At 27.8% G+C, this 12,733-nt stretch overlaps 1 protein-coding gene across 3 annotated transcripts; it reads right to left on the reverse strand.

The window, feature by feature from the left end:
• Positions 1-7,436: 7,436 nt before the first annotated feature.
• Positions 7,437-9,961, reverse strand: LOC109861512 (elongation of very long chain fatty acids protein AAEL008004-like). Of its 3 annotated transcripts, XM_020441193.1 has the most exons (5): positions 9,836-9,961; positions 8,364-8,635; positions 8,104-8,243; positions 7,941-8,005; positions 7,437-7,645 (listed from the first exon to the last, which is right to left on the reverse strand). In XM_020441193.1, exons 1-4 carry the CDS (start codon positions 9,879-9,881, stop codon positions 7,966-7,968), a joined length of 498 nt encoding a protein of 165 aa, XP_020296782.1. In that variant the 5' UTR covers positions 9,882-9,961; the 3' UTR covers positions 7,437-7,645; positions 7,941-7,965. The 3 variants fall into 3 exon arrangements, with proteins under 3 accessions (XP_020296782.1, XP_020296781.1, XP_020296783.1); XM_020441192.1 differs by having other exon boundaries at positions 7,941-8,243; XM_020441194.1 differs by lacking the exons at positions 8,104-8,243; positions 8,364-8,635.
• Between the last annotated feature and the right edge of the window lie 2,772 nt (positions 9,962-12,733).

The raw sequence follows: 12,733 nt of genomic DNA on the forward strand, positions 1-12,733 counted from the left end.
TCCACCAGCTCAACAAAATCTCTAATTTTGAATTTTTATTCTTAACCCATTTGCATCATAAGCGCATTTTGCCTGGCCACTATCACCAGAGCGCATACATGAGCGCATTTTACTTAGGCATTTATCACCAAAGCGCATATTATTTATACCAGGCTTGTCCAGCGGTGGGGCCCCTCACGCACTTTATTTCCCTTCTACGCTCTTAGACAGCTCTCTCTCTTTCCCTCTCTCTCTCTCTCTCTCCCCCCCTTGTCTTATCCGCTATCTGTGTTGTTAAAATTTTGGTGATAAGAAAAAATTTTTGACTTTTCTTTGTGATGCAAATGGGTTAATCGTCTTACAAAAACATTTATTCCCAAAACTATCTTTGTCTTTTTTGGAACAAACACATATGATTACATTTCATACACTTAATATTGTATTTACGTCATTGTCTGCACGCCACAACATACTTGACAGCTTGATTTGTCGAACTTTTACAGATGACAAGAAGCTACTTTCAAGCAATTAAAGCTTTTAATTGATCTCCGCTAAGAAACATATTTTCTCTATACATAAAAGATTATAAAAATTCCGCAAAAGAATATATTACTGAAGAAGATGCGGCGGATCGTCGGCGAGTGCTTTGCTTCACCCTGTTGTGTAGTATGTCGTTGCCGTGGAAAGTCGCTCTCCTGGATATTTCATCGGTGAAGCTGACGATAACTATGGACAGCAATATGTACAGGAATATAAATATAAACGTGACAATTGTTCATAGAAGTGTACATTAACACGTTGAATGCCATGCTAGTTTTACAGGGTTTGCCTGTGGCGCCACGATAAATTTTTTATTATACGATACATATAATCTTGAAATATTACCTACAACAAATATATTACGGTGTGTAATCATGTTTAACACGTTCATTGTCACGGTGGTCACCGGTGATCCCCGCGGCATTCAACGTGTTAATCATATAGAATAGCACATGCATGCTTAAATGTAAAAATTATTCAGATTGTAAGTACAAACTACAATTAATATGCTTTAAAAAAGTTTATAAATTTTATTATTGCATGAAGTAAATTGTTTGACAATATGTCGAAAGTAAATAGAATGTATACACAATATGTAATATTACTTTTATATGTAATATATACTATTAGTTTTATATTGTAATATATTTTATGTGTTGAATGTATTTATTTATAAAAATATATAAATATATATACATATAAATATATATATTTATTCAATTGTATACATATAAATGTATTAAATTCTTAAAGAGTATACATAGAAAATATTTAACGTATTATATATGTATGCACTATTTTCTCATGAGTCATAAAAAATATAAAAATAATGTAATACTGTGATATTATTACATGTTTTACACAAAAGAATTTTATATTTTATATGTACAAGTAATATTGCATATTGTCTATATATTGTATTTACTTTCTATATATTTTTTGCTTAATTTGCATAACGATTTCCGATTATTCGAAAACATACACGTATACTTATTGTCTGATTACATTTTGTAAGTACCTATATAGATATACCTATTATATATATATATACAATACTTAATTAAACGGTAAACAGATAGTTCAAACAAATTAGTAAACATACACAAAATGAATATTTGTAATACATTTTACAAAGAGAGTGACATTTTTACTTTTCAAAAAAAAAGATAATAATAGGCACCAACTACACGCGCCACATGTATCTCTAAAAAAAATTATTACTATATTATTATACTACATAGAAAATCTTTCTCTACAAAATCTAATCTACAAAAAAATAATATCAGAAAGTAGCACCAAAGAAATCTTATATGTTTATACATTGTTACAATACAAACTGAAATAGTATAAAAACGGCCAAACATCGAAAACCCATGAGAAACTTTTTTCAAAATAAAATATATTTAATGTAAAAAAACTTGGCGCGACACCGAAAAGATAGAGCACATACAAGCGAACTATTCACTTCACATATAAAAGTTTAATTTCATAATAAATNAATTAGCATANCTCTTCAAGTGTAGCAATAATTATAAAAGTAATGTATTATTTACATTTTATTCAGAGCATTCAAGTAATTTTTGATATTTTTGAAAATTATCGTTATATGATTTTTGTCAACAAAAATAATGTTATTTTATCGAAAAAGTTCGAAAAGTACATACTTTATAATTATATGCTTAATAAAAAAAGCTATTGAGTAGCTATTAATTCAGACTGAATTTTAGTTCAATATACTTTTCGGTGCAGCCGCGACAAGTTATTTTGTATTTTATTTCGTATGTAATATTTTTTATTTTGAAAATAATTCCATATAAGAATTTTTGATTTTTTACGTACAGCGTAGTCTATAGATGTATAATTTGACATGATTTAAGGTTTTCCACGCAAAGCTATTTTTATAGTTTTCTAATATTTTATTTTGATACAATGTATAAATGTGCAAAATTTACTTAACGCTACTTAGTGATATTATTTTTTTTTTTAGAATAGATTTTGTAGAGAAAGAGTTTTTATGTAGCACAGTAATATAATAATACTTTTTAAAGATACGAGTTGTGCGCGTGTACTTAATGCTTTCTTTCTTTTTTTTAAAAAGAAAATTTTTTTTTTAAATTATACAAGATCGTTTTGTTAAAAACATTGCAATTATAGTGTGTGTATTATAGTAAGAATTTATATAAAGTTGGTTAGTTAAAATACAAATCAAGCTGATAGGTTAGCACAAAAAGGATAGAAAATCTTGATTTTAATAAATATGTAATTAAAGAAAAGACTTAATGTAATTGCGTATTAGTATACGATTAGGTTTTACGCAATCAGTAAAAAAATCGAGCAAATAGCCAGATTGTTGGGTAAACATTCAGAAAAACATAGCACTTCCGGAGGATAATGACCTTAACATATGTTGTCAAGGACACCTTTCTGAACAACATGCAATTTTTAGCCGTCGTTGTTTGTTAAAAAATTATAAACAAAAGAAGTTGCGCCAATAAACTGTTATTTTCATATCAGAAATGAATTCTTATTTTTCGACACCGTGTACATTTTGTTTGTGTTGAAAGCGTGTAGGCAGTGCGGCTGTGCCCCCCCGCAGGAGTAGGGGCTTCGCTCTTTTCCCCTGCTCCCTCCTCACAAAAAAATGAAGAATTCAATTAAGTGTCAAGTGAAGAATTCAATTAATGTTCTACCGATGTCCCGAAACGTGGAATATTACTTCGCATATCTCGCCAAATTCTTTCGATGTTTTGCGTGTGACAATTAGTATGAAGATCTACGAAATTTTCTTTGTGATTTACTATATAGTGAGTGTAACCGTGCATATTGATGTTGTTATATGCCTTCATTTTCCGTGAAGGGGGAGCTGCGGGAAAACGCATCTCTTCCTGCCTACACGCTTACAACACGAACAAACTGTGCACGGTGTCGGAAAATAAGAGTTCATTTATGATATTTCTTTTGTTTATATTTTTTCAACGAACAACGAGCGACTGCTAAAGTTGCAGATTGTTGTTCAGGAAAGTCCTTGACAAAATATGTTAAGCTCATTGACCTCTAAAGGTGCTCCGTTTTTCTAAATATATACCGATTGTTGTTTGCGCATACTTAATTTCGTCCCTGATTATGCCACGTAGGTAGTTACAAAGTAAAAGTCATGTAATTAATTATGACTCAAAATGTTGTTCATAGTCCAGTTTAATTTATATTCAAGAAGTGTCACGTATGTTGCTTGAAAATAGTTTAAAAAATTATTTTACTGCAGTGTTAGTACATTGAAAACAATTATAATTTGATAAAAATAAGTCTTTTTATCAAAACATTATTCGTATATCTGTCTAAAGAGTAATACTAATTTATATATATCTATTTTTATAAAATTTAAGTTTTATAAAAATTTACAAAATCTATTTCCTAAACTGTTTAATAACAACAAGTTTTTTTTATCAAAACGTACATACAAAACACATGTATTAAATACTTGTCTAGAAAGTAATCACTTTATTTTCATAAAATCTATATAAACATCTAGTGTTTCTATACAAAAAAAAGATAAATTACCGCACTTAGCCAAGTACTCTAGTAGCGTCAATTTAAAAAAAGTGATTAAGTATTTGTATTCAGTTTTTAAAGCATTTTTATAGTAAANCTTTTCGGTGCAGCCGCGACAAGTTATTTTGTATTTTATTTCGTATGTAATATTTTTTATTTTGAAAATAATTCCATATAAGAATTTTTGATTTTTTACGTACAGCGTAGTCTATAGATGTATAATTTGACATGATTTAAGGTTTTCCACGCAAAGCTATTTTTATAGTTTTCTAATATTTTATTTTGATACAATGTATAAATGTGCAAAATTTACTTAACGCTACTTAGTGATATTATTTTTTTTTTTAGAATAGATTTTGTAGAGAAAGAGTTTTTATGTAGCACAGTAATATAATAATACTTTTTAAAGATACGAGTTGTGCGCGTGTACTTAATGCTTTCTTTCTTTTTTTTAAAAAGAAAATTTTTTTTTTAAATTATACAAGATCGTTTTGTTAAAAACATTGCAATTATAGTGTGTGTATTATAGTAAGAATTTATATAAAGTTGGTTAGTTAAAATACAAATCAAGCTGATAGGTTAGCACAAAAAGGATAGAAAATCTTGATTTTAATAAATATGTAATTAAAGAAAAGACTTAATGTAATTGCGTATTAGTATACGATTAGGTTTTACGCAATCAGTAAAAAAATCGAGCAAATAGCCAGATTGTTGGGTAAACATTCAGAAAAACATAGCACTTCCGGAGGATAATGACCTTAACATATGTTGTCAAGGACACCTTTCTGAACAACATGCAATTTTTAGCCGTCGTTGTTTGTTAAAAAATTATAAACAAAAGAAGTTGCGCCAATAAACTGTTATTTTCATATCAGAAATGAATTCTTATTTTTCGACACCGTGTACATTTTGTTTGTGTTGAAAGCGTGTAGGCAGTGCGGCTGTGCCCCCCCGCAGGAGTAGGGGCTTCGCTCTTTTCCCCTGCTCCCTCCTCACAAAAAAATGAAGAATTCAATTAAGTGTCAAGTGAAGAATTCAATTAATGTTCTACCGATGTCCCGAAACGTGGAATATTACTTCGCATATCTCGCCAAATTCTTTCGATGTTTTGCGTGTGACAATTAGTATGAAGATCTACGAAATTTTCTTTGTGATTTACTATATAGTGAGTGTAACCGTGCATATTGATGTTGTTATATGCCTTCATTTTCCGTGAAGGGGGAGCTGCGGGAAAACGCATCTCTTCCTGCCTACACGCTTACAACACGAACAAACTGTGCACGGTGTCGGAAAATAAGAGTTCATTTATGATATTTCTTTTGTTTATATTTTTTCAACGAACAACGAGCGACTGCTAAAGTTGCAGATTGTTGTTCAGGAAAGTCCTTGACAAAATATGTTAAGCTCATTGACCTCTAAAGGTGCTCCGTTTTTCTAAATATATACCGATTGTTGTTTGCGCATACTTAATTTCGTCCCTGATTATGCCACGTAGGTAGTTACAAAGTAAAAGTCATGTAATTAATTATGACTCAAAATGTTGTTCATAGTCCAGTTTAATTTATATTCAAGAAGTGTCACGTATGTTGCTTGAAAATAGTTTAAAAAATTATTTTACTGCAGTGTTAGTACATTGAAAACAATTATAATTTGATAAAAATAAGTCTTTTTATCAAAACATTATTCGTATATCTGTCTAAAGAGTAATACTAATTTATATATATCTATTTTTATAAAATTTAAGTTTTATAAAAATTTACAAAATCTATTTCCTAAACTGTTTAATAACAACAAGTTTTTTTTATCAAAACGTACATACAAAACACATGTATTAAATACTTGTCTAGAAAGTAATCACTTTATTTTCATAAAATCTATATAAACATCTAGTGTTTCTATACAAAAAAAAGATAAATTACCGCACTTAGCCAAGTACTCTAGTAGCGTCAATTTAAAAAAAGTGATTAAGTATTTGTATTCAGTTTTTAAAGCATTTTTATAGTAAATGATTAAATTAAAATAAGTTTATCAAAATAAAGATTTTGTCAAATGTTTTTGACAGAAATGATTANAACTAAATTCAAATAAAATCAATATCTGTTGAAAATAAATTTGACGACAAATTGACAATAAAAGCCGACTTATTAAAATCATAATAATGTAAAATGACATCTTATAGCAAGTTTTTAAAGAATTGTGACAAATCTGCTTAAAAACCATATGCTCCGTAAATGAGCTTAAAGTACAAAAATGTAGCGTGTCCAGATCGTAGTTATGCGCAACATGCGTATAAAAGACTCATAAAAAGACTTCTTTTTATCAAATATTTTAGAAAATACGGTTTTGAAAGTGTTATGTATTTGGCGTATGTGTTTTTCTTTTGTAACTATTTTGTAAAGTAATTTGACTACTTTTTTGAATGTAAAAGTATACACATTTTATTTATTTAATTTTTTCTGCAAAAAATATATATAATAAGAATATGTATTAATACAAAAAAAATATATAATAAAATACATACATATAATAAAGTTCATACATAAATACATATAATAAATTTTATTGTTTGACACTTAAATGGCGTTTTTGATTTAAATTAGTACAGGATTTATATTCATTATCTGTCCTATATCAAGCTGTAATATTTCTGCGATTTAACAAATGCAGAAGTAGTCATCTAAACATAATCATTGATTACAAAATCTGGTACTACGCGTGAAAACCATAGATTGTGATATCCGACATTTCGACACCAATTTTTTTTCTTTTTTGATCAAAACAAATTAGACTATGAAGCTTATCAACTTATAAAACAAAGTTATCGTAAGTCTGCACCATTTATCCAAATACGCGAAAAGTGATTTTGCAGATTCGAACGTGGCAATTTTGAATTAAAAGTCGTACACTCATGTTTGAAAAAAACGTTTCCAGATAAAGAATTGCAGAAACTTTTTGATGAAAACTTAAATACATCGCAATGGGAACTGGCTAGGAAACTGATTGTTTTACAAACATGTATTTGGAAACGTTTACAAACCNTGAAAAATTCGCAAAACTTCAGAAAACGCTTGGTCTTATCCTACATGCAGAGAAAGAAGTTTAAACATAAAAATCTGCAGAAAGTTTTAGATAAAATTTCACATCTATCGCAAAGAACTGGCTAGGAAATTGAATGTTAGTAAAACACTTGGTTACTCTCAATTTAACATGTTATAATGATGTGATTTGAAATAAAGAGAAGCGGCTATCTCATATCTTATTGTATTTTATTTCTAACTCTCACGGCCACTAATTTTAGCGTACATTTACAAAGTAACTGTAACGGTAACGACGTTACAAGTAACGTGTTACTTCTCAACCCTGTTTGTTACATACATAAATTTTATTCTTCGTGTTTTGCAGTTTTCTGTTTCTGTTTTGTGCCATATGTCTTTTTATGAAAGTCATAAAATAAGTAGAGAAATAGTAGCATGTTCAAAAGAAATACGAATAAAAATGCTTCTGCTCGCTGTGGTACTTTGCATTCTGGATCTAGGAAAGCCTGTAGTCCATAGTATATCAGTGCAACAAACTGCGTCTATAATGTTGTGAATAGAAACTATATTAATAATCACGCATTTATAATGATATATTATACAAATATTTTATATTATCTAAAAATTATAATTTCAAAATATATTGTTGTGTATAAATTTACCATAAAAAGTTAAAACTAATTAAAGTACAAATTCGTCTAATTAAGTGAACAGGTAGTAACAATATTATGATGTATGAAGTTCAATTGTAAAATATAATGTGAAAACTTTGTTTTATATGATACATGCGTAATATATGCCTTCTTTACAAACTTATATATATACTGTAGAACTTACCATTTGTAATTTCGTAACATAAGGTTTAAAACCAGATACTTTTTGTTGCATGGTTGTGCTGTATGCTGCAATAAAGTAATATATATACATGATAACATGTATAAAGCAATTAATTAAACACACAAATGTTAGTCTGGGTTCCACTATATATTTGAGGAAATACCATCCAGTAAAGACAGTAGACATATGATGATATAAATGCAACGTAGTAATTTGATTTTGTTTTTTTCGTAAAACAAATACACAGGTTTCGATATAATCAATTAGTTTCAATACTAAAACGCACCATGAAATAATTATTAGCTGAAATGTACAAATTTGATAAATATTAATTATTACATGTTTAAAGTGAGAAAAGAAAATGTAGTAATTACATTGTTTTTGCAGACAAATATGTGACAAATAGTTAACATAAAAACATACCTTTGAACCATTTGTACTCGTCAGATCATTATTATTACTACATTTTATGCTATATTTAGTAAACCATCCGGCAGATACGTAACTGTGCACCAGCCACGCATTAGCAAGAATTTGAAATACGTTATAAAATAATATAAAAATCCTCAAATTAAACGATTGTCGATTCTTCATGTAACTTGGTCCGGCGTAAAGTACAAAATACAAGTAAGCAAAGGTTATAATTATTATTGGGAATGGCGTTTCTACTAACGCCCAATTACGCGTGACCGGATCTACAAATAAAAATGCAGTACAATATTTAAAATAAATTTTTCTATGCAACACTCATTAAACACACTAAAAATTAGGCTTTTTATTTACATATTGGGTGTTTGTGCGATTATAAATATGTTGTAAAAGTTTTCAAAGTCGTATACTTTAATACATATCAACAATACAAGTAAAGTATTTTATTCGAAAATTTAAATAATATTTGCATCACAAATATGTGAAATATTCATTTTATCCTCTTTTGGGGAAAATAAAATCTTCATTCCGAAAAAGACATCTCGGCCAGTAGATCTTTTTAAACTATATTTATAATTACACGAACACCGAGCAGGTAGGCTCGTATAAACCGTAAATTGTAGTACGAATGTTTCAATGAGCATTTAACTCGTAAATATTAAACATTTCGATATACATACATATATACATTAAATTGTATAATGAACAAGTTATAAATTAATAAATATCAGAAGACGGCAATGCCTCGCGCCAAGTTCACGCGCAACGAAATCGCGCTCAAATATGTGAGCACACTGTGTCTCTAAATACGCGAATTTCAGATATTTGAGAAGAGGAAAGATTTTCACTGAGCAATATTTCAAAACCGTCAAAAACTAGTCACTTTTATTTTAATCTCAATTGTATAAATAAAAAACAGTTTGAATTAAGATTTTAATTTAAATACAATGCGTGTTGTGTGTGTACTTGGCGCCTGTTCGTATCTTTTTTTAAAAAGATAAATTTTTTAAGATATTACACATTTTGTGGTAATATACAAACACGATTCTTTTTTAATAAAAATGTGTAGCACAAAAAGTTTTGTAAGAAAAGTATTGTGTCAAGACGCAAGTATTATAACAACAACAATAATTAAATACCGTCAAAAATTATTTCAAATTGAGTGTTCATCGTTTTAGTAGCGAATAGTTACTTTACACTGATTGATTTGAGCGACTAAAAAATTATGTACGCACAATTACATACATTATTTTTTATCAAGACACCGAGCACTGACTATTTTTAATAATTTTTTTTAATACACAACAAGCAATAACTACAACCTTCTGAGAATATATAACTTAGAAAAATTTTTTACATAGTACGTGTCAAAAGTAAACGCATCAGCATTTATATGCACATTAAAAATTTTCAGAGCACTATGTATATAAAAAATCAAATTGACCCAATTAATGAGAAATATTTACCTGCTAAGTCAATCATAAGATAATCATAAACACTGCTAACACTCATTATGTGATTTTCTGTTCACGATATACAAATAATTTTCTAAGTATCTATCTTCAGGTGAAAGGAAGTAGGTATTTACGAATTGAAAGACGGACCCGTACTGCCGCGAGTTTCGTTACACTTTGAAGTCGTATAAATAATGAACGCAAATTATTTGAACTTCGAAACATGAGTCATTTATATAATAATTTTCGGTTCCCAGCCAAATAACAACTGTGTCAAAAACTTGTATTGTTTTATCGCTCCAGTGGTATATAATGAATGCCGGCGAGAAAAAATGTTCCGATAATATTGCAAAATACAAAATGTGTAATATCTCAAAAACTTTAAAAAAAAAAAAAAACTGGCGCCAAGTATACGCACTACACGTATTGTATTCAAATAATAAAATTACAACTTGATGTAATGCTACAAAAAATTATTTTTCTCTGTATTGTAAACTACAAACAATTATTTCTTTACACAAATCTGGTTTACAGAAGAAGTGATATCAAAAAGTAACACCAAGTTAACTTTTGTTTGTTTTATAATTATAATATATTACATTATAATAAACTACAAAACATCCACAAAGTTTCTTTTACAAAAGAAGTAATATATACGGGAAGAGTGGCATGAAAAAGCCAGTTTTAGTATGGAGCCAAAAAAACTATTTAAAAAGCAATCAAACATAACGTTTGTTGTTTCAATTTGTAGGTTACTTATTTGTTTGTGGTAGTTAATAAACAAAAAGACAAAATCTAACAAGCTTAATAAACATATTTTCACTTAAAAGAAAAGTAAAATTCATCGAATGTTATAAAAGAGCCGACTTCTTATAACAAGAATCTTTAACTGTTTATAAACAAAATAATAAACAAATTCTTAATAGACATTAATACAATTGTTAACAAAACAGTAATATAATTACTAACAAACAATATTTAACCAAAATGCTAAAACTAGTTTCATAACAATCTCTCCAAAATTAACAAAACCATCAACGTAAATTTATATAGTTTTTACTTAACTCTAAGTAACGTTTACTATTTTACTCAAACTTTTAAAACAACTTTTAAACTTAGAATTGAAAAAAAAAACTTAATTTCTTAGGTATCTTTAGTAGAAAGTTTGACAAAAATAATTTAGTATCTTTTTTATCCCACATTTTTTATATGTCCAATCAGAATAAAGTTTACACTGAAACCATATTTGCTTACTCTTTTTATAACGTTTAGTGCGCACTATACAATTATTATTATTATTTTCTTTTTCTAGTTTCTTTTTTTTTTATTTTTGATAATATTTTATCAGAATCTGAAGACAAATTATCGTTACATTCACTGTCAGAGCTAGATGCTTTATTAAGATGATTTTTTGATTGTTTGGTAGCCGGCTTTTTCAAAACTTTTCCTCTTAAAAATTATAATCTCAAAATACACTATCAAATTAACGCTATGAATGAGAAATATTTACATATTTAGGAGACTTTATAAATACATATATAAAATTGTGATATAATAATTTTTATATTATTTCTTTACACAAAAATGTTAAAAAACGAAGAAATAAAACCTAAAAATTTACTTTTCAATGACAAAATCTTTAATACAATGCACCGGCGCTATTTATTTTCAATAATCTGTCAAATGTTTGTGGATGACACACGTCTATTGATGCTATATAAAACTTCTGTGAGATTTGTTCAGAAACTGCCGAATAATTGAAAATGGCTCTTTCAAAACCTGGCTCTTTCATGCCATTTTTCCCCTAACTACTACAAATTTATCTACAACATTTATATGTATTCTACAAAAGACATAATATATATTATAATAATAACACAGTAGTAACGCCAATTAAAAAAACTTTATATATATAATTTTGAACTAAGAAAATATGAATAAGATCATAAGAGCTGTTTTTGAAGAATGTTATGCCAAATTATACTTTTATATATATGCATACATGCATACATGCATATATACATACATATGTATATTTTTATATATACATGCGTACATATTTATATATGTGCAAATGTATTTATATATATGTTCACATGTAAATTTTTACCCGTGAATTTTTGAATTGAAATTTTCAATTCTTAAAATCATACAGGATGCTATACTTGCATCTCATGTATGAAAGACCCCGTATATCTCCCAAATATAATTTTAAGATATTTGTGTAAAAACTCAAAAATTTATGTAGACTTTATAGATCACGTTTTACGAGGATCGTTAAAGATCAAATTGAATTTGACCGAAAAAATACTTGTTTTTATGTTAGGCTCAAAACTGTTCAGACAATCTACGTATATCCGAAGTACTCGATGTTATAGATAACAAAACGTTATCTATAACATCGATTTGTTGGTGAAACTAACAAGTAACCTATCAAAACGGTATTTTTCGTAAATATTTACAAAACCATTTACTAGAACACACAAGTGTACCAAAAAAAAAAGGTTTTTTAATAAAACATATTTAATGCAAAACAACTTTATTATTATTATAATATATATTACGTCTTTTGTAGAATAGATTTTGTGTAGATAAATTTGTAGTAGTTATATATCACTTCTTTTATAGAAGAGATTTTCTAGATATTTTTTGTAGTATAATATAATTATAAAACAAACAAAAGTTTACTTAATGTTACTTTTTGATATCACTTCTTTTGTAAAACAGATTTTTTAAAGAACTAATTGTTTGTAGTTTACAATACAGAGAAAAATAATTTTTGGTAGCATTAAATCAAGTTTTAATTTATTATTTAAGTATTTACACAGTTTGTCCGGAAAGTTCCCGGACTACGTGAATTAAAAATCGAAAATGAAAGATATGGTTTATTAAACAAGTTTACACTTCAAG

The sequence above is a fragment of the Pseudomyrmex gracilis genome, unplaced genomic scaffold, assembly GCF_002006095.1.
Source record: "Pseudomyrmex gracilis isolate BER0280 unplaced genomic scaffold, ASM200609v1 scaffold_806, whole genome shotgun sequence".
NCBI classification, from domain to species: domain Eukaryota; kingdom Metazoa; phylum Arthropoda; class Insecta; order Hymenoptera; family Formicidae; genus Pseudomyrmex; species Pseudomyrmex gracilis.